Source organism: Arachis ipaensis, chromosome B1, assembly GCF_059453495.1.
Source record: "Arachis ipaensis isolate K30076 ecotype BB chromosome B1, ASM5945349v1, whole genome shotgun sequence".
NCBI lineage: Eukaryota > Viridiplantae > Streptophyta > Magnoliopsida > Fabales > Fabaceae > Arachis > Arachis ipaensis.
In genome coordinates this window covers 105,251,431-105,273,864 of record NC_142436.1, presented here as the reverse complement: position 1 = coordinate 105,273,864, position 22,434 = coordinate 105,251,431, and the positions used below count along the sequence as shown (strand labels likewise).

Genomic DNA, 22,434 nt, shown 5'->3' with positions numbered 1-22,434 from the left:
GATGGAAAGAACACGGCTGTTCATCATAAACTTTATAAAATTTGGGTTCCCAATTCTGATCATAAGAAAGAAAAAAAAATACACCTTGATTCCATCTGACTCTCTGTGATTCAAGAATTGGAAGTTCCAAATTAAATCAAAGAATTTATTGGCAATAGCTGGAGGTACGTAAATTACTGGTTTTATAAAGAAATCTAACACGAATAACTCTGATATTAATAAAAACAATTATTTCAAAACTAGATTGAGTATTTGAGTCTAATATTATATTATTAGATTTTCAACTTTGTGTTAGTAGTGTTTAATTAGTAGGTCCCTATTCGTATAAGCGCTGGATGTACCTGAGTTTCACTTTTTTCAACGCCTAAAATTTTACATATTAATTAATAAATTTGATTTTAAATTTTTAACTTAAACATAAATTAAATTTAAGAATTAATCTCCACATACAAGCCTTTTCACTATACAAGTCACATAAGCCCTAAAAATCCTTAATCCCTAAAACGCGTCTCTTATAGCACGTATGTTTCACACGCCTCCTTAACAGATTTTTCAATCAATCAACGCACAAATATATAACTTCCTTTTTAAAAAGAATTTCCTTTCTTTTTTTGAATTCCTTCTGCGTTTTCTTGTCTTCTCTCTTCGATCTCTTTCGTGCGTTTCTCTCTCCCTTTTCCTTCGCCGTTTACGTAAGTTTCTCTCTCTGTTTTCTTTCTTATTTTTTCTCGTTTTTCATTGTTTCTGAAATTAAGCTCTGAAATCGTTTTGAAGATAATGGATGATTCAACTTCAGATTATCAGCTGAACCAGAGTGAAGTGGATTTTGAATTTGAATCTAATGAAGTTCCTGAGGTGTGGTTTAATTCCAATTAATAATTGAATTTGAATTTGAATCCAGTTAGTAGTTTATGATTGTGTAGTTGAATAATGCGTGAACCTTGTCTGTGAAATTCGCTGTTCATTGTTCCTTGTTTGAATTGAATCTAATGTACTAGTTCTGATGAATTTTCTGCATTTTATATCAGGGGTGTAAATCAATAATATTTAGGTGTATTTCAAGAAAGTTTGGGTGTATTTACAGTTTATAACTTTTCATCTCACTAAGGGTGAATTGTCTTATTGTTTTAGTTGAATTGTTTTAGTTTTTGTTTATTGATGATTCATGAATCTAATTTTTGTTATTTTTTATGATGGTTTTATAGTTGTATTTGCATTCTATAATTTATGCTTGTTTTAATATGGTGTATTTTGAGTGTACTTTGCAGCAAATCTGTGGTGTTGATGAGCAATTTGTATCCAAGGTTGGGATGACTTTTAACATCCTTGAAGATGCTGCAAAATTCTATAAGGATTATGCAAAGGCTGCAGGTTTTTCTACAAGAGTTCGGAGCACAAATAAAAAAGAAAACAAAATTAAGAATCAATTGATTTCATGTAGCAAAGAGGAAAAATGGAAATCGAAAATATCTCCGACCGATAAGACAAATCCCTCAGCTGGATTTGAAGTAGGGAAAATCGAAAATTTTTTTATTGTTTTGAATCCAATCAAGTGGTTGAAGTATGGTTCAATTCAGAAGAAAAAATGTAGCATTAGAAGAAATATTTTTTTGTATTTGTAGCAAATTTGGGTATAACACGAAGATATTTGGGTGTAAGACGAAGATATTTGGGTGTATTTTTATTCTGATAAGTTCTGCATAATTTAAAATTCTTCCTCTTCTTCCTTCTCATCTTCTGCTTCTTTTTTTTTTCATCATCATCACTATCTTCTTCTTCTTTTTTCTTTTATTCATCTTTTCCTTTTTATTTTAACTTCTCAAATTTCTTCTTGTTTTACTCTCTTAACAAGAATAAAAACAAAAAAATCAAACAAAGAAGAAGAAGAAACACATAATACTGTAAAATTACTTGGAAGAGGATGAACTTACATTTATTTAACTAAAAGAAAGAACAAAATATAGAAAAGAAGAAGAAGAAAACAAATGTAGCATTAGGAAAAATATTTTTCTGTACAAAAATGCTATTTGTACACTAAAATCATCTACCAATGTATTTGTGCATAAAAATACATGTGTGGTTAATTTATTTTCAATGTATATCTGTATTCCAGTATATATTTTATACTGGTAGATGATTTTAGTGTATACGTGGCATAACTCATTTTTGTATTTACAGCAAATTTTGGTATAAAACAAAGATATTTAGGTGTAAGACGAAGATATTTGGGTGTATTTTAAGAATTTTGGGTGTATTTTTATGCTGATAAATTCTGCATAATTCAGAACTCTTCCTCTTCCTCCTCTTCATCTTCTGCTGCTGCTTCTTTTTTTCATCATCATCACCATCTTCTTCTTCTTTTTTTTCTTATTCATCTTTTTCTTTTTGTTTTACCTTCTCAAATTTCTTCTTGTTTTACTTTCTTAATTGGAATAAAAACAAAAAAATCAAACAAAGAAGAAGAAGAAACACATAATGCTGCAAAATTACTTGAAAGAGAATGAACTTACATTCATTTAACTAAAAGAAAGAAAGAAATAAGGAAAAGAAGAAGAAAAAAATGCAGCATTAGAGAAAACATTTTTCTGTACAAAAATATTATTTGTACACTAAAATCAGCCACCGATGTATTTATGTGTAAATACATGTGTGATTTAATTTATTTTCAATGTATATTTGTATTCCAGTATGTATTTTATATTGGTAACTGACTTTGTTGGCTAATTTTAGTGTACACGTAGCATAACTCATTTCTGTATTTGCAGCAAATTTGGGTGTAAAATAAAGATGGGGCACTCTACTGTACAGATTTGAGTGGTATAGAGAGAGAATATAATTCCTTTTATAGTTATTTTTTATTATTTTATTATTATTCAAAATGTGGGTCCTACTTTTATTAATCCCTCTTTCATTCTATTAAAGGAAAAATCTGTAAACTTACATCTTTACCATATAATTCACCAATAAAGAAATTTGGGTGTAAAACGAAGATATTTAGGTCTATTTTTATTCTGATAAGTTCTGCATAATTTAGAACTCTTCCTCTTCCTCCTCCTCATCTTCTGCTGCTTCTTTTTTTTCATCATCATTACCATCTTCTTTTTTTCTTATTCATCTTTTTCTTTTTGTTTTACCTTCTCAAGTTTCTTCTTATTTTACTCTCTTAATAAGAATAAAAACAAAAAAATCAAAAAAAGAAGAAGAAGAAACACATAATGCTGTAAAATTACTTGGAAGAGGATGAACTTACATTCATTTAACTAAAAGGAAGAAAGAAATAAGGAAAAGAAAAAGAAGAAAAAAATGTAGCATTAGAGGAAATATTTTTCTGTACAAAAATGCTATCTGTACATTAAAATCAGCCACCAATGTATTTGTGTATAAATATATGTGTGCTTTAATTTATTTTCAATGTATTATTTGTATTCCAGTATGTATTTTATACTGGTGGCTGACTTTAGTGGTTGATTTTAATGTACATGTGGCATAACTCATTTCTGTATTGGCAGTAAATTTGGGTGTAAAATAAAAATATTTAGGTGTAACACGAAGACATTTGGGTGTAAAACGAAGATATTTGAGTGTATTTTTATTCGGATAAGTTCTGCATAATTTAGAACTCTTCATCTTCTTCCTCCTCATCTTCTACTGTTCTTCTTCATCTTCTTATTTCATATTCTCATAATTCTTTTTGGGAGGAAAAAATCAAACAAAGAAGAAAAAAATACATAATGTTACAAAATCAAAAGAAGAAGAAGGAGAAACACGACGATGAAGATGAAACACGCGAAGAAAAAGGAGGAGAAACATAAAGAAAAAAGAGAAGAAGAAGGAAGAAGAAGAGGAAGAGGAGAAACACGAAGAAAAAATGACAGTTATGATTTTCATCGAGGAGAAGAAGAAGAGTCGTTCTTAATGGTGAGAGAGCGCTTTGGAAACGTGATGCGCGTGTTAACACGTTTTTGTGGGTGAGCGTAGTTTTTGTTGGGTTTGGCCTAACTTGTAAGACTTATAAGTTAAAAAGACTTGTATGTGTAGCATGACTGCAAATTGAAACATACATCTAATTATATAACGTAATTTAATGAAAATAATTATTTTTTTATTAATTATATAAATAATTATTTAAAAGAATAAATATAATTATATAATATATTAAAATTAAATTCTTAATTAATTAAGTTTAATTATTTTATCTTTTTTTAATTTTAAAATTCTTTTATTAAATTTTTACAGTTTAAAAATTTTTAATTAAAATTTTATTAGTTATTATCTTTCAAAAAATATTAATAATACTAGAATATTTGTTTCTAAAATATTTTACCATTCGTCTTATATAAAATCATAAAAATAAATACTTCAAAAACATTTTGTATTTTTTAATATAAAAATAAAAATAATAAATCAAAATTTTTTTTAACATAAATGCTCAATTACAAATCTTTTAATTATGAAATTATAATTTTCAATTTCATAAAATCATCATAACCATGCATAATTATTAAATAAATCTATAATGAAGAGAAAAATGGAATAGGTAATCGGAAAAAAACTACTACAATAATATAATTTTTTAAAAATTAGTTTTCTTAATTTTTTATTTAAAACAATAAAATATAATCTTTTACTATTAATTGTAAGATAAAAAAATTAAAAAATCTTAAAAAATTGAAAATCATACTTTACTTTTAAAATTAAAAAAAAAAGAAATAAGAAGTTGCATTCTCTAATTTGTTCTGTAGAGAAAAAAGAAATGGAATAAGTCAATTCATTAACCTGCTGTACACTCATCTCATTATGCTTAGCTTTATGATGTCACCAAGCAGACACGGGAGTACCCATAATTGGTACCTTTACAGTTAATTCATTTTTGGTACTACTACCACTATAAATAAACTAATCATAAATCAAAATATTATCTAAATCATCCTCAAATGCCATACAGAAGTAAACGATAAAAAAAAGACACATCGAAGAATTTGTGGCTCTATAATGAAGAGACAGAAGGGTTTCTGAATGTCCAAAATTCATGATTGATGATTCCTTGGTGGGTAGTGGTACCCTGCGGCTACGGAGGAAGAGGAATATGCAAGGGAGGACGAGGAATGAGAGCCTGATTGAAGGAGCAATAACTGAGCCGGGGTCACAGCGGAGGACAAGGACGACGAAGAATACGACGAGGCCTCCGTGTTTCTTTTGATGGGCTTGTGGGCCTCATCACACCCTGCCGGTGGACCCTCTTCGTGTCTGATTTCTCTCAATAATGCTGCCACGTCCTTCATTGTCGGTCGATCCTCCCCCCGGTTGCTGGTGCACAGTAGAGATATCCCAAGCGCCTGCAGCATCTCCTGAATCTGTGTGTCTGGGTGCCCTTGTAGCTTGGGATCAAGAACCTCTATTGGGTCTTTCTTGCTCTTAAGGTGCTCCCTCACCCACTGGATTACGTGTTCCCCTTCTCGGAATGATGGATCTACTGGCCTTTTCCCTGTTAGAATCTCTAGCAGGACCACCCCAAAGCTGTAAACATCGCTCTTCTCTGTTATCTTTAGCATGCAACCATACTCTGCAAGTTCAACCCAAAACACAAGGATTAAATAAATTAACCATGACCATGAGTTAGGATGGACATTTGTGCGTGACAATTGAACATGATGATTGGAATTTTGTGACTATTAGTGAGCGTTGGGGGGATATTATGTCTTGTGCTTGCCCCAAAGATCCAAAGATTACGTGTAATTATTACTATGCATGCAGGTAATTTGTGTCTGTCAAGTACATGGGATGTACACATAATGAATCCAAATTTCAAAAGGCAACAACCATAGTGGGCGGAAAAAAAAGGGTTTCAATAAAGATGGAGAGTACGGTCCCCATTTCCAATCCACTCACCCACATGCTCCGTCAATTTATATGAATGAACCCTTACCCACCCCCACTTACACATCATCCTAATTTGGTCTTTCCTACCCAGATATTCTTATTAAAAACACCATTAGTCATCGTAATAAGGACACACTGATTTAATGTAACATTTCATGTAATTGTAACTGATGATTAAAAAAAATTAAATCATTAATTAGAAACCTGACTCACCAGGAGCAATGTACCCGTAAGAACCTGCGAACTGTGGATTAACGGAAAACGAAGGGTGATCTTCTTCCAAGAAGCGTGCGAATCCGAAATCAGCCAAACACGGTTCGTACCTGTCACCTAACAGAATATTGAGGGCTTTAACGTCGCGGTGCAAGATAGCAGGGACGCAATCGTGGTGCAAGTAAGCTACGCCCTCAGCGACGCCCAGTGCTATCTTGAGCCGCGTCTCCCACTCTATTAATCCTGTGCATCCCTCATGCAACAGCGTGTCCAGGTTACCGTTAGGTAAATAATCGTAAAACAGTAACTTTGTTTTACGGTTTGCGCCCCAACCAAGTAATCGCACAATGTTACGGTGGCGTATCCTTGCCAGCGTCGCAATCTCCGACGAGAACGCAGACGACGATAATTTATCCGACGTCTTGAACTTCTTCACGGCGATGGTCAGCCCAGATCCAGGCATGTTCACCTTGTAAACGACACCGGATCGACCGTGCCCGATGACGTTGCTGGTGGACAGGCATTTTGCCACGTCAGAAATCGACAGGTCGAGCTTCTGGTAAAGTGTTACTTCCCAGGGTGGGGCCATGTCCGTGCCGTCGCTATCCTTTCCGTCCATTTCGACGTCGATTTCGCGGTCCCCTCTTCGTTTGGCAGAGACTACGACGTATAGCGCCGCCATGAGCAGAGCGCATGCCGTGCATAACAGGACCACCATTGCCACGCGTGCCTCCCTTGCCCGACGCGACGACTTCCCGGCACCGTTGCCGTTACCGGAGCACTGGTTACCGGCGAAGCACAGCACGGGGTTCCCTTCGAGCACGCTAAGTGGAAGTTTCGTGAAGAATGGAGTGTCTGGGACGTGCCCTGAGAATCTGTTGTGCGAGACGTTAAGCACCACGAGATTTTGCAAACCAGCGAGATATTGGAGATTTCCAGTGATGGCATTGTGAGAAATGTCCAAGACTCCAAGCTTCGCCAAGTTCGAGAACTCCCTTGGAATCTCGCCGGAGAGTTGGTTGAGGCTTAGATTCATGGCTATTTCCAGAGATGGAATATTTCCAAGACTTCCAGGGATTTTTCCGGAGAGTTGGTTGCTGCCAAGGTCCAGCAACTGAAGCTTTGAGCAAGAACCAAGTTGATTCGGAATCGAACCGGAGATCCGATTCCTCCCTAAAACCAGCTTCGTCAACGCACCGAGTGAACCAAGCGCAGGAATCAACGTCCCTCCGATTACGTTATCAGAAACATCTAGAAACTGAAGCGAAACAAGCTCGCTCAGACTCTCCGGCAAGCTTCCGGCGATCAAATTGGAATGCAAGTCCAAGAAAGTGAGATTGCGGCTGCCGGAGATATTGTCCGGAATAACACCCGAAATACGGTTATTGGCAAGGTCCAAGAAGTTGAGATTCTTCAAGTTGCCAATCTGAGGCGGAATGGTACCTCTGATCTTGTTGTTACTGGCTCTGAAGCGTATGAGGGAGGAGCAGTTACCAATCTCTGAAGGAATGATTCCGGATAGGTTGTTAGAGAGTAACAGAAGTTTGTTGAGATTGCTGAGCTGGAATATCCCCTTAGGTATCTGACCCGTCAGCATGTTCTGCGAGAGATCAACGGCCTCAAGGTTGCGGCAGTTAGAGAGCGAAGACGGTATGTTCCCTTCGAGTTTGTTATGCCAAAGGAAGAGAAGCGTCAAGTTCTTGAGGTTCCCCAACTCTGAAGGTATCGTTCCCGTTATGAGGTTGTTATCCATCTCCACGTGAGTTAGTTGCTGGCAGTTACCAAGCTCTGCAGGAATCTCCCCTGAAATCTGGTTTACGCTCAGCTGAAGCTCCTCTAGCGCCGTTAATCTGCCAAAACTCTCCGGTATGCTTCCAGTAATTGAGTTCATTGACACGTCGATAACCGCTAACTGGAGGCAGTTACCAATCTCCGGGGGAATGGTGCCGACCAGATTGTTCTGCCATAGCAGAAGAATCTCAAGGCTGCTGAGTTTCCCCAGTTCCTTAGGAATGGATCCGGTGAGCGAGTTTTCATAGAGATAGACATTCTTGAGGAGAGTACAGTCGCCGAGTTCTTGTGGAATTTCGCCTGAGAGAAGCGTAGTGTAGATGGCAATGGTTTCAAGGCTCTTGAGTAGTCCCAATGTTTTAGGAAGAGAACCAGAGATGCTAGTTTCAGCCAAACCCAGCATCACTAAGTTGGAACAGTTTCCAATTTCTTCGGGTAAAGCACCTTGTAGATTCTTGTTCCCACCGGCTCTGATAACTCGCAAGCTCTTCAAGTTCCCGATGGTGGCCGGAATCTCACCGCTGAGTTGGTTATCATAAATGGTTAGCTTCTGGAGATTGGTGAGGTTCCCAATCGCCACCGGAATGGAGCCAACAAGGTCATTGGAGTTCAGATGAAGCTCTTGGAGTTTCGGCAAGTAACAGAGTTCTGTTGGAATTTCACCGCTTAATGCATTGTCACTGAGGTCCAAGTAGGTGAGTTCTAGAAGGTTGGCAATATCCTTGGGAATAGAGCCCGTGAGGTTGGTTCCGGTTAAGATGAGTTTGTTCAATGAAGTCAATGCAGTGAAATTCGTAGGGAGTTTTCCAAACAAATCCACATACCTCAGATCCAATTGAACTACTTGGTTGTTGATGTTGCAGCTTACACCGAACCAGGTGCATGGAGTGTGTTCAATTCGGTCCCAACTGCTGAGAACCTCTAAGGAACCGTTTAAGGTTCTCTTCCAAGAAAGAAGAGCTTCCCCTTGTGGGTTGACGGCGAAGGAGTATTGGTATGGAAGGAAAAGGGAAATGCATAAGAAGAAGAAGAAGAAGAGGGTCCATGGATTTACAGGCATTACTTGCTAATGCTGCTACAAACTCCAATGACGGAACAAAGGGAGAAAGGTTTGAGGAGCCTAGGGAGGAACAACGGAGACGAACCGAATCATGTTTTGTGGGCTATTATACAAATTAAAATAAAAAAATGCCTCCCAGAATCTCCGGATCCAAGAAACAGCTAGGCCATGATGTTTCTGCAGTTAAGAGTGTAGAGAGGAAAAAAAATGGAATAATTTTTAGAGGAGGTGTTGTTTTTGTAGGTATTATTTGTTTATGTGGAAGTGGAGTGCAGTGGTGGGGAGAAGGATTATATCAGTTAATTATTTGGAGAAAAAAAAGGATTTTGAGAGTGAGCAACAGTGATGGGTGGGTAAGTGTCTTTCTAAATTTGGTTTCTAAACATGCTACTTGCCCTTCGAAATCAACCATCAAAATGAGTTATTATATATTTGTATATAAATATATATATATATAATTTAATTTATTTTTAATATATAATATATTTTAATATATATTCTATTCTAAAAATTAATTTTAATTACTAATTTTGATATAAATTTAATATAATTGATTTATTTTCAATATTAACTTTTTATCTTTTGTTGTGCCCTTATTTTATAAAACAGAGAAATGCTTATCCTTAGATGAGATCTCTGATGCCATCCATAAAATACTTATGGATTAACAGAATTTTTTTTTCTTTATTTTTTTTCAAAAAAATGACACCTAAGTTCCTACTAACACAATAATACAATATGAAAAATGACTCTGATTTTTCTCTTGGTTTCTTTTTTTTTATGAGGTGGATGAGACCAATTGTATTGTATCCTAAAAATATGGGGCAAGGGGATTTGTCTGGTTACTAGCATACGGCACATTGTGCCAAAGAGCCAACTAGTTCAGAACATGACTCCCCATTTTGTATTGAAATGGAATTGCAGATAGATCTAAATCCAAAGCCTAATCAGATTTTAAAGCGCCAACCTTTTTTGGCCTAAGGCTGTTGGTGATGATGGTGCATCACCTTAACCTCCTCCATTATGGCCAAAATTACAGTTTTCATGTGATATTGATCATATATTTAATTTGATACTTATCTTTCCTTACATAGTGATTATTAAATTTAAATAGTTTTATCTGTTATGTCTCGTCATGCTGATATTTCATGGATTTTATCTCATTTACATATGCATAATTTTCCTTCACCTACTAATTTTCCTACAGTATTTACTCCACATATGAATTAAATGTTTTGTTTTTTTTCCCATTCTATTTTGAGTTTGCGGCTAACGGGTACCAGAAAAGCCAAAGCGGTGCATTGATCAGAATAAAGCCATGCTTTCTTTTATGCCCGAATAATTTACAACTTTCACATGCTCTAGTAAAAAAAATGTGTATATATTTATATACTGGCATGATTAACGTTAAAAGGAAAATGTATAACTTTATTAGAATAAGGAGGGCCTGCTATATGATCTAATAAATCAGCTTTAAATTCAAACATTTTTCAGGCACTCATGTGAGATTCGGAGATGTTGCTCCCATTTAATCTGTCAATGATTTAACTTTGGATCTGAATCACAGTAGTGCACTTTGAAAATTTAGACCATTGATGGGATTTTTTATTTCCCTACTGTGTACAAAACCTGCTCTCCATTATATATTTTTGCAATAATATTTGTTCATACATGATCCGGTTTAAGACACTGAATTTAGTATTTGTCCTGGGAATCTCATATATTATTAAAATCAAAGCCATCAATCAAAGATAAAACCAATAGCATCACTCAAAACTCTCATTAGTGACAATCAAATTAATCATTTCGAATGTGCAAGTATCATGAAGTGCTCTTAGAGCCTTTCTAGCCTACAAATTCTGTTATCTTTTTTCGTCTCAGAAATATAAGTTGTCACTTTGAATCCCATTTGTTGATGATTCTGAGTTCTTCCCTTTAATTTAATTCTTAAGAGAAAAAAAAAAAATGTAACCCACCACGTGATGTCTTGTGACATGAAGGAACTTAAGAGAATATGAATCATTTGGGTTTTGGTTTTTGGTCATGGAGATATACTACACTACCCCTCGTGATGATGCTGGGGTTCTAGAATATTATTATTATTATACTCTGAATTATTGTTTGATATAGTGCATCATCCATGGGGAATCTAGGCACGAGCTGTGTTAAGATGGGTGCACATGTTAGAGAAAATTATAATTCTATCAATAAAAAAATTACATCAATAAAGCTAGAATTCACACTTTTTTTAAGATATGATTATTAAACCCTTAACCAACTATGTTATCCTTTCTTAGTAGTTGTTCAGGAATAGATTTAAGATTTTGTTAGGTAGACAATGACTTTTGTGAACAATGAATTCTAGAATTGGTCCAATAAAATAAAAAAAAACACTCCACTCTCAAATTATCCCCTAAACTCTAACATTAAGATAACCATCCGTACACCTAATGAATTGAACATTCACCCATTATTAACTGTGCATGAGTAAACCGAATCAAAAGGAATAACCATTCAATTAAAAATAATAAATATAATCATCTGCATACCTATTAAATTAAACATTCGACATATCCATTGTTCATATTATTTAATATTCTCATTGTCTACCTATACTTTTTCATAGATTTATTATATTTCAATCGAATCGACCAAAAATTAATGAATCTACTTCTGAATAATAGTGTTAGACAAAACTTTAATGTATTAATATTATTGTGTGTTTGTGCATATCATGAGAAGCCATATCAACCTCCTTCAATGAGTTGTGGATGTCAAACACCCAACAAGCATAGCCCACATCTCAAAACTTTCATTTTGTTACTTATCATTACACCTCCCTAACTAGGTTACTCCTCACTAGTATACCTAATTCTTGTGACACTTGCTTCAAAAGGCAACACTAAATTTTAGTTTTTCTTTTGCCAAAAACATTATTGTACTCTTACTTATAATACGTATAAAAAGATTTTTTAATTAATTAATATTGACTACTGTTTTGAAGGTTACCTGAAACGTTGATCTGGGTCTGAACGTAAGGTCCAAACTCCTTATGGGATAGCGTCCGACCTGTTCTTGTGCCAAGATGTCGCCGTCCGAGTTCCTCGTGAGAAGGTTAGGGGTGGTACCTGCAAGACACTCCAATACTTAAGTTAGCAAGGGCTTTGGGCTGATTTTTAGTAGATTAGAATGTGAGTATACCTGAGGGGTGTCAATGGATTTATAGTAGGGTCGATAACCACCTTTATTGGAGTAGTTTCATCTTTATTGATGGATGACCGTTTCCTTTATCTTGTGAGTTTGTTGGCATCTATCTTTTAGAGGAGATAGAGATAGTAGAAGAGATTCGTGGCGGTAGTTTACTTGCTTGGGCAAGTAGAGCTTGAACTCCTTGCAGTGTCCGACCTCTTTAAAGAGGTCGGGTAAGTGTTGAAGACCTCCTTTATGGATTGGGTCTTTTATCTTTATTAGGTTTGGCTTAGTTGTTGGGGTAGGGTATGAACAGTGCCCCTCCTTGAGTCTTGAACTTTATAAGAGGTTGGGCTCAAGCAATTTTGTGACCTTTGCTTTGACGTCGGGTACACTACCTTTCCAGAGGTCAGATGCTCGACGTGTTTTGAAAATTTGAACGTTACCCTCTTTAAATGAGATGCTAACTTCACGCGGCAGTTCACTTGAATTATGCGCACGTCTTTAAGAGGGGTTAATGGGTCATTATGCCCCTTATCACTTATAAAAAGTGCTTTGTCTCTCCCTCTTCTTCTTTTCTTCATTTCTCGTAAAAGATCTTTTGCTTTTCTCTTTTGAAAAGATCCTTCCACTTCTCTTTGCTCTTGCTTTCCAATCGCTTCTTGATTCCAATATTTCTCCATCTTGGTTTCATCGAAGGTTTTGTTTTGCTATCGTGGAGAAGAATGTTCGTGGTCTTGCCATTTAACGTGCCCTTTTCTTCTTTGAACTTTCACGAAGGTTGGTGCTTCTGTTTATGTTATTAGTAGCTTCGTGTTTCTGTCTGTCTTGCCATTATTCTAAATAGTCTTAGTAATGTTGATTGATTATTTGTTGTCAATACTTAGATTTGATGATGATCATTGCTATTTCTTTTTGAAAATTTTCTTTGTTTGTTTGACTGCTACTTTGAAAATTTTCTTTGTTTGTTTGACTACTGCTTTCTTGCCTAACAACTCCCTTTTGAAAGTTGATTGACATCTTGGGGATTTTGGTTTTTCTGAACTGTAGAACTAAAAACTATAACCATTTTTCTGTTTGTTGATTGTATTCGTATTGCCTCCAATGGTGTCGTTTCTGTTGCATAGGAGAGACACCATTTTGGTGTGCTTTGTAGAAAAAAAATTTGGAAATGGCTTCTTTGTTTTTACTTATTTTGACCGACTTCTTTTGGATGATATCCAAACTTTTTTAGTAATGACTTCTTCACTTTGCATTTATAGGTATAGCCTTTATGTCACATTATGTTGTCCTCAATATGTCGATTAAAGTTCTCCCTAGACTTTTAACTTGGGTAGATTCTTCTATCCTTTCTTGCATTCTAGTAGTAGATAAGGGATATTGTGATGCTTTCCGTAGGTACCATAAGATTTGTGAGAATAGAGAGGACGAGAGAAATTACGAATTGGTAGTGCCTAATGATGATGGCCTAAAGCGGGTTATAAATTTTTCTCAAAATAGGATTGGTGTTGCAAGTATAGTTCCCAACCCAACAATTGGCTAACAATCAAATTAAAATCAAAGAATTATACAATCAAAACACAATTATAAACTGAGAGTATTTAGACTCCCGGATCGTCTTCCCTAGGAGTTGCAATTAGGTGCTCAAATCATTGGCTATGGGGGATTTTGGGGTTTTGATTATAAGGGAAAAGAAATGTAAATAGCAAGAAATTAAATGGAAAGCAAGTAAAAGCAATGAATTAATGGAAAGAAATTTAAGTATCAAAATGGGAATTAAATGGTAAAAAGAGGACTCTTGACAAGAATTGGGGAATTAGGATTCCTATCCTAGTTATGGACCACAAACATGGTAATTGTGTGGAATTAATCCCAATTAGTCAATTCTAACATCGAGAATTAGTCAAAAGGGCATAATTGATCTCAATCCACAAGTCCTTACCAACTCTATTAATGGAAGGCTTAGTGTTAGTAGAAACCAAATTAATTAACAATTCTCACACAATGTAGAATGGACATCCACCACTCAAGTTCACCCAATTACCCAATTTTTCAACCAAGAGTGTGAAAAACTAGGCAAAAATCTAACCAAGCATTTTATCAAACACTTGGAGGGCATAAAAAGAAAGCATGATAAAATAAAAAGAAATAATAAATTCTACAACTACTAAGCAAGGAAAGTAAGAATAACAACTCAATTAACAATAAAAGAGCATGAAACATAAATTACATTAAATGTAAATCAAAATAACAAGAGTACTCATAAACATTAAAAGCAACAAAAAATGAGAAAATATCAAGATAACATAAGAAAATTAAGGCAATAGAACAAAGAAAGGTAGAAGAAACTAGATGAAAACAAGAATTAAAAAGAAAAATTACTGATAAGCGGATAATTTATACGCTTTTTGACATTATTTTTACATAGTTTTTAGTATGATTTAGTTAGTTTTTAGTATATTTTTATTAGTTTTTAATAAAAAATCACATTTCTGGACTTTACTATGAGTTTGTATGTTTTTCTTTGATTTCAGGTATCTTCTGGCTGAAATTGAGGGACTTGAGCAAAAATCAGATTCAGAGGTTGAAGAATGACTATAGATGCTGTTGGATTCTGACCTCCCTGCACTCAAAATGGATTTTCTAGAGCTACAGAACTCCAAATGGTGCGCTCTCAATTGCGTTGGAAAGTAGACATCCAGGGCTTTCCAGCAATATATAATAGTTTATACTTCTTCCGAGTTTATACGACACAAACTGGCGTTCAACGCCAGTTCCATGCTGCATCCTGGAGTTAAACGCTAGAAACAGGTTGCAAAGTGGAGTTAAACGCCAAAAACAGGTTACAAACTAGCGTTCAACTCCAAGAGAAGCCTCTACACGTGTAAAGCTCAATGCTCAGTCCAAGCACACACCAAGTGGGCCCCGGAAGTGGATTTCTGCATCATTTACTCATTTCTGTAAACCCTAGTAACTAGTTTAGTATAAATAGGACTTTTTATTATTGTATTCAGAGGTCTTGGTGACTCCGGTTCCCCTCTGGGGCCGAGACCAATGAATTCCATTATCACTTATGTACTTTCAACGGTAGAGTTTCTACACACCATAGATTAAGCTGTGGAGCTCTACTGTTCCTCATGAATTAATACAAAGTACTATCATTTTTCTATTCAATTCAAGCTTATTCTGATTCTAAGATATTCATTCGCACTTCAATATGAATGTGATGATCGTGATAGTCATCACCATTCTCAACCTATGAACGCGTGCCTGACAACCACCTCCGTTCTACCTTCGATTGAATGAGTATCTCTTGGATTCCTTAATCAGAATCTTCGTGGTATAAGTTAGAATCCATGAACGGCCATTCTTGAGATCCGAAAAGTCTAAACCTTGTCTGTGGTATTCCGAGTAGGATCTGGGAAGGGATGGCTGCGACGAGCTTCAAACTCGCGAGTGTTGGGCATAGTGACAGACGCAAAAGGATCAATGGATCCTATTCCAGTATGATCGAGAACCGACAGATGATTAGCCATGCAGTGACAGTGCATTGGACCATTTTCACTGAGAGGACAGGATGTAGCCATTGACAACGGTGATGCCTAACATACAGCTTGCCATAGAAAGGAGTACGAATGATTGGATGAAGACAATAGGAAAGCAGAGGTTCAAGAGGAACGAACGCATCTCTATATGCTTATCTGAAATTCTCACCAATGAATTACATAAGTATCACTATCTTTATTTTATATTTTATTTATCTTTTAATTACTAAATCTCCATAATCAATTGAATCCGCCTGACTGAGATTTACATGGTGACCATAGCTTGCTTCAAGCCGACAATCTCCGTGGGATCGACCTTTACTCACGTAAGGTTTATTACTTGGACGACCCAGTGCACTTGCTGGTTAGTTGTGCGAAGTTGTGATAAAGAACTAAGATTATGAACGTGCGTATTAAGTTTTTAGCGCCGTTACCAAGGAATGAACCGTCACGATTTCCGCGCACCAAGTTTTTGGCGCCGTTGCCGGGGATTGTTCGAGTTTGGACAACTGACGGTTCATCTAGTTGCTCACTTTAGGTAATTTTATTTTAATTTTAAGTTTTTATTTTTATTCCTTTTATTTTCGAAAAATTTTCAAAAAAAAAATTTCAAAAATAAATTATTATATGGCTTCAGAATTTTTAAGGATGAATTCTAGTGTTTCATGATGATTTGTTGAATCCTGGCTGGCTGTAAGCCATGTCTAATCTTTTGAACCGGGGTTTCAACTTATCATCACAAGAGCTTGTTGATCTTCACCCATTTCGCAGTTACACACATAGTTGTTGTATACATGGGAGGTATCAATATCTTGTAAAGCTTGGCTGGCCATTGGCCATGTCTAGTGTTTTGGATCGGAGCTTTCACTGAAAGCTTGGCTGGCTAATAAGTCATGTCTAATTCCTGGACTGGAGCTTTAGACTAATATTGCAAGATTCCTGGAATTCACATTAAAAATTTTGAAATCCTTATTTTTCTTTTTCAATTAATTTTTGATAAAAAATACCAAAAAAATTAATAAAACCATAAAAACCAAAAATAATTTGATGTTTCTTGTTTGAGTCTTGTGTCAATTTTTAAGTTTGGTGTCAATTGCATGCTTTTAATTTTTCTTTAAATTTTCGAAGAACACATGCATTGAGTCTCTTTCTTGTTCTTCATGATCTTCAAGTTGTTCTTGACAAGTCTTCTTGTTTGATCTTTAATTTTTCTTGTTTTGTGTCTTTTCTTGTTTTTCATATGCATTTTCAATTTGTTAGTGTCTAAAGTTTGAAAATTTCTAAGTTTGGTGTCTTGCATATTTTTCTTTTCTTAAAGATTTTAAAAAATAAGTTCTTGGTGTTCATCTTGACATTCAAAGTATTCTTGCATATTTTTCTTATTTTGATTCATAATTTTTATGTCTTGCATCATTTTTGTGTTTTTCTCTCTCATCATTAAAAATTCAAAAATAAAAAAAATATCTTTCCCTATTTTCACTCATAATTTTCGAAAATTTGAGTTGACTTTTTCAAAATTTTTTAAAATTTAGTTGTTTCTTATGAGTCAAATCAAATTTTCAATTTAAAAATTCTATCTTTTTCAAATCTTTTTCAAAAATCAAATCTTTTTCATTTTTCTTTCATAATTTTCGAAATTTTCAAAATTAATTTTCAAAAATCTTTTTCATAATTTCAAAATCTTTACTAACAATTAATGTGATTGATTCAATTATTTTAGAGTTTGTTACTTGCCTATTAAGAAAGGTTCAATCTTTAAATTTTAAATCATATCTTTTTGTTTCTTGTTAGTCAAGTAATCAACTTTAATTTTCAAAATCAAATCTTTTTAAATTTATTTTTCAAATCTTTTTCAAAATAAGTTTCAATCACATCTTTTTCAAAATCAATTTCAAAATCTTTTCTAACTTCTTATCTAACTTCTTATCTTTTTAAAATTTGATTTTCAAATCTTTTTCAATTAATCGTATCTTGTGTGATTCTTATCTTTTTCAAAACCACTTAAGTAATTATCTCTCTCTAATTTTCGAAAATCACCTTCCTCTTTTTCAAAATTCTTTTAATTAACTAATTGTTTTAAATTTTAATTTAATTCAATTTTATTTTTCTTTTTAAAATTTTTGAATTCTAACCTTAATTTTAAATTAAAAACAAAAATATTTTTATTTTAATTTATTTAATTTTCGAAAATTCTTCTCTCTCACCTCCTCCTAATTATTTATTTATCTACTAATACTTCTCTTCTTCTTAAAAATTCGAACCCTCTCCCTCTTTCTGTGTTCGAATTTCTTTTCTTCTTCTACTCACATAAAGGAATCTCTATACTGTGACATAGAGAATTCCATATTTTCTTTTTTGTTTTCTTCTTTTTCATATGAGCAGGAACAAGGATAACATTCTTGTTGAAGCTGACCCTGAACCTGAAAGGGCTCTGAAGAGGAAGCTAAGGGATACTAAAGCACAACTCTCTGGAGAAAATCTGACAGAAATTTTCGAAAAAGAAGGAGATATGGCCGAAAATAATAACAATACAAGGAAGATGCTTGGTGACTTTACTGCACCTAATTCCAATTTACATGGAAGAAGCATCTCAATCCCTGCCATTGGAGCAAACAGTTTTGAGCTGAAACCTCAATTAGTTTCTCTGATGCAACAGAACTGCAAGTTTTATGGACTTCCATCAGAAGATCCTTTTCAGTTCTTAACTGAATTCTTGCAGATCTGTGATACTATCAAGACCAATGGGGTTGATCCCGAGGTCTACAGGCTTATGCTTTTCCCATTTGCTGTAAGAGACAGAGCTAGAATATGGTTGGACTCTCAACCTAAAGACAGCCTGAACTCTTGGGATAAGCTGGTCATGGCTTTCCTAGCCAAGTTCTTTCCTCCTCAAAAGCTTAGCAAGCTTAGAGTGGATGTTTAAACCTTCAGACAGAAGGAAGGTGAATCCCTCTATGAAGCTTGGGAGAGATACAAGGAACTAACCAAAAAGTGTCCTTCTGACATGCTTTTAGAATGGACCATCATGGATATATTCTATGATGGCCTGTCTGAATTATCTAAAATGTCATTAGACCATTCTGCAGGTGGATCCATTCACCTAAAGAAAATGCCTGCAGAAGCTCAAGAACTCAATAACATGGTTGCAAATAACCAGTTCATGTACACTTTTGAAAGGAATCCTATGAGTAATGGGACGCCTCAGAGGAAAGGAGTTCTCGAAATTGATACTCTGAATGCCATATCGGCTCAGAATAAAATATTGACTCAGCAAGTCAATATGATCTCTCAGAATCTGAATGGATTGAAGGAATCATCCAACAGTACTAAAGAGGCATCTTCTGAAGAAGAAGCTTATGATCCTGAAAACCCTGCAATAGCAGAGGTGAATTACATGGGTGAACCCTATGGAAACACCTATAATCCCTCATGGAGAAATCATCCAAATTTCTCATGGAAGGATCAACAAAAGCCTCAACAAGGCTTTAATAATGGTGGAAGAAACATGTTTAGCAATAGCAAGCCTTTTCCATCATCCACTCAGCAACAGACAGAGAATTCTGAGCAGAATCCATCTAGCTTAGCAAATATAGTCTCTGATCTATCTAAGGCCACTGTGAGTTTCATGAATGAAACAAGGTCCTCCATTAGAAATTTAGAGGCACAAGTGGGCCAGCTGAGTAAAAGAGTCACTGAAACTCCTCCTAGTACTCTCCCAAGCAATACAGAAGAGAATCCAAAGAGAGAGTGCAAGGCCATTGATTTGACCATCATGGCCGAACCTACAAGGGAAGAGGAGGACGTGAATCCTAGTGAGGAAGACCTTCTGGGACGTCCAGTGACCAATAAGGAGTTCCCCTTTGAGGAACCAAAGGAATCTGAGGCTCATCTAGAGACCATAGAGATTCCATTGAACTTCCTTCTGCCCTTTATGAGCTCTGATGAGTACTCTTCCTCTGAAGAGGATGAAGAAATTACTGAAGAGCACGTTGCTAAGTACCTTGGTGCAATCATGAAGCTGAATGCCAAATTATTTGGTAATGAGACTTGGGAAGATGAACCTTCTTTGCTCACCAATGAACTAAATGCATTGGATAGGCAGAAATTACCTCAAAAGAAACAGGATCCAGGCAAATTCTTAATACCCTATACCATAGGCACCATGACCTCTGAGAAGGCTCTGTGTGACCTGGGGTCAAGAATAAACTTAATGACACTCTCTGTAATGGAGAAACTTGGGATCTTTGAGGTGCAAGCTGCCAGAATCTCATTAGAGATGGCAGATAACTCAAGAAAACAGGCTTATGGACAAGTAGAGGACGTGTTAGTAAAGGTTTAAGGCCTTTACATCCCTGCTGATTTCATAATCCTAGACACTGGGAAGGATGAGGATGAATCCATCATCCTTGGAAGATCCTTCCTAGCCACAGCAAGAGTTGTGGTTGATGTGGACAGAAGAGAATTGGTCCTTCAACTGAATGAGGACAACCTTGTGTTTAAGACTCAAGGATCTCCTTCTGTAACCATGGAGAGGAAGCATGAAAAGCTTCTCTCACTACAGAGTCAACCAAAGCCCCCACAGTCAAACTCTAAGTTTGGTGTTGAGAGGCCACAACCAAACACTAAGTTTGGTGTTGAACCCCCACAGTCAAACTCTAAGTTTGGTGTTGGGAGGTTCCAACCTTGCTCTGATAATCTATGAGGCTCCATGAGAGCTCACTATTAAGCTATTGACATTAAAGAAGCGCTTGTTGGGAGGCAACCCAATGTTATTTAATCATATCTATTTTATTTTCTTTTTTGTTATTTCGTGTTTTATTAGGTTGATGATCATGTGAAGTCACAAAAACTACTGAAAAATAAAAAACAGAATGAAAAACAGCATTGAAAATAGCACACCCTGGAGGAGAGCAGTCTGGCGTTTAAACACCAGAAACAAGCATCTGTCTGGCGTTTAACGCCAGAAACAGGCACCAAGCTGGTGTTTAATGCCAGAAACAAGCATCTGCCTGGCGTTAAACGCCAGAAACAAGCTACATTTGGGCGTTTAACGCCAGAAACAGGCAGCAGTCTGGCGTTAAACGCCAGGATTGCACAGCAAGGGCGTTTTACACGCCTAATTGGAGCAGGGATGTTAAGTCCTTGACCCCACTTGCTCTGTGGACCCCACAGGATCCCCACCACTTCTTCTCTCATCTTCACTCCTTTTCATAATTCTCTTCCCCAAATACCCTTCACCAATCACCTCAATCACTCTTTCCCATCACCTCTTCACCACTCACATCCATGCTTTCTTCCAAATAAACCCCACCTACCTTCAAAATTCAAACTAATTTCCCTCCCAAACCCAACCCTAATGGCCGAACCCTACACCCCCCTCACTCCTATATAAACCCCCCACTCTGTCTTCATTTTCACACAACACAACCCTCTCTTCTTCTCCTTGGCCGAATACATCTTCTTCCCCCATCTCCTTTATTTTCTTCTTCTTCTACTACTTTCTTTCTTCTTTTGCTCGGGGATGAGCAAACATATTAAGTTTGGTGTGGTAAAAGCATATCTTTTTATTTTTCCATAACCATATATGGCACCTAAGGCCAGAGAAACCTCTAGAAAGAGGAAAGGGAAGGCAATTGCTTCTACCTCTGAGTCATGGGAGATGGAGAGATTCATCTCAAAAGCTCATCACTAAGAAAATGATGGAGCAAACAAGAGATCATGGACCTCAACAAGAGTATGAGGAAACTCCCCAACATGAAATTCCTGAGATACCTCAAGGGATGCACTTTTCTCCACAAAACTATTGGGAGAAAATCAACACTTCCCTAGGAGAATTAAGCTCCAACATGGACAACTAAGGATGGAGCACCAAGATCACTCCATCATCTTTCATAAAATTAGAGAAGATCAAAGAGCTATGAGGGAGGAGCAACAAAGACAAGGAAGAGACATAGAGGAGCTCTAAAGCACCATTGGTTCTTCAAGAAGAGGAAGATGCCACCCTCACTAAGGTGGACTCATTCCTTAATCTCCTTGTCTATTTATTTTTTGTTTTCGGTTTCCATGCTTCATGTTTAATTATGTTTGTGTCTTTACTATATAATCATTTATGTTTAAGTGTCTATGTCTTAAAGCTATGAATTTCCTATGAATCCATCACCTCTCTTAAATGAAAACTATTTTAAAAACAAAAGAACAAGAAGTACAAGGTTTCGAATTCATCCTTGAAACTAGTTTAATTATTTTGATGTGGTGACAATACTTTTTGTTTTCTGAATGAATGCTTGAACAGTGCATATGTCTTTTGATATTGTGGTTTATGAATGTTAAATATGTTGGCTCTTGAAAGAATGATGAAAAGGAGAAATGTTATTTGATAATCTGAAAAATCATAAAAATGATTCTTGAAGGAAGAAAAAGCAGTGAATACAAAAGCTTGCAGAAAAAAAAAATAGCGAAAAAAAAAAGCAAGCAGAAAAAGCCAAAAGCTCTTTAAACCAAAAGGCAAGAGCAAAAAGCCAATAGCCCTTAAAACCAAAAGGCAAGGGTAAATAAAAAGGATCCAAGGCTTTGAGCATCAGTGGATAGGAGGGCCTAAAGGAATAAAAACCTGGCCTAAGCGGCTAAACCAAGCTGTCCCTAACCATGTGCTTGTGGCGTGAAGGTGCCAAGTGAAAACTTGAGACTGAGCGGTTAAAGTCACGGTCCAAAGCAAAAAAAGAGTGTGCTTAAGAACCCTGGACACCTCTAATTGGG

The 22,434-nt window shown here is 35.7% G+C and overlaps 1 protein-coding gene and 1 non-coding gene across 2 annotated transcripts; both read right to left on the bottom strand.

Annotated features, from left to right (window-relative positions):
• Positions 1-4,744: 4,744 nt before the first annotated feature.
• On the bottom strand, positions 4,745-9,414 carry LOC107632075 (uncharacterized). Its single transcript, XM_016335714.3, has 2 exons — positions 6,094-9,414; positions 4,745-5,563 (listed from the first exon to the last, which is right to left on the bottom strand). The coding sequence occupies exons 1-2, from the start codon at positions 8,942-8,944 to the stop codon at positions 5,028-5,030; spliced, it is 3,387 nt and encodes a 1,128-aa protein (XP_016191200.1). The 5' UTR covers positions 8,945-9,414; the 3' UTR covers positions 4,745-5,027.
• Positions 9,415-18,580: 9,166 nt separating this feature from the next.
• LOC148577767 (small nucleolar RNA R71) lies at positions 18,581-18,688 on the bottom strand. The gene has a single exon (XR_015904569.1). It is a non-coding gene; the product is annotated as a small nucleolar RNA R71 (small nucleolar RNA).
• Between the last annotated feature and the right edge of the window lie 3,746 nt (positions 18,689-22,434).

Bases quoted from the DNA above. Each gene is read 5' to 3' on its own strand.
- LOC107632075 (XM_016335714.3), bottom strand. From the start codon at position 8,944: ATGCCTGTAAATCCATGGACCCTCTTCTTCTTCTTCTTCTTATGCATT. The intron at 5,564-6,093 runs GTGAGTCAGGTT...TTGAACTTGCAG, and splicing joins TTACGGGTACATTGCTCCTG to AGTATGGTTGCATGCTAAAG.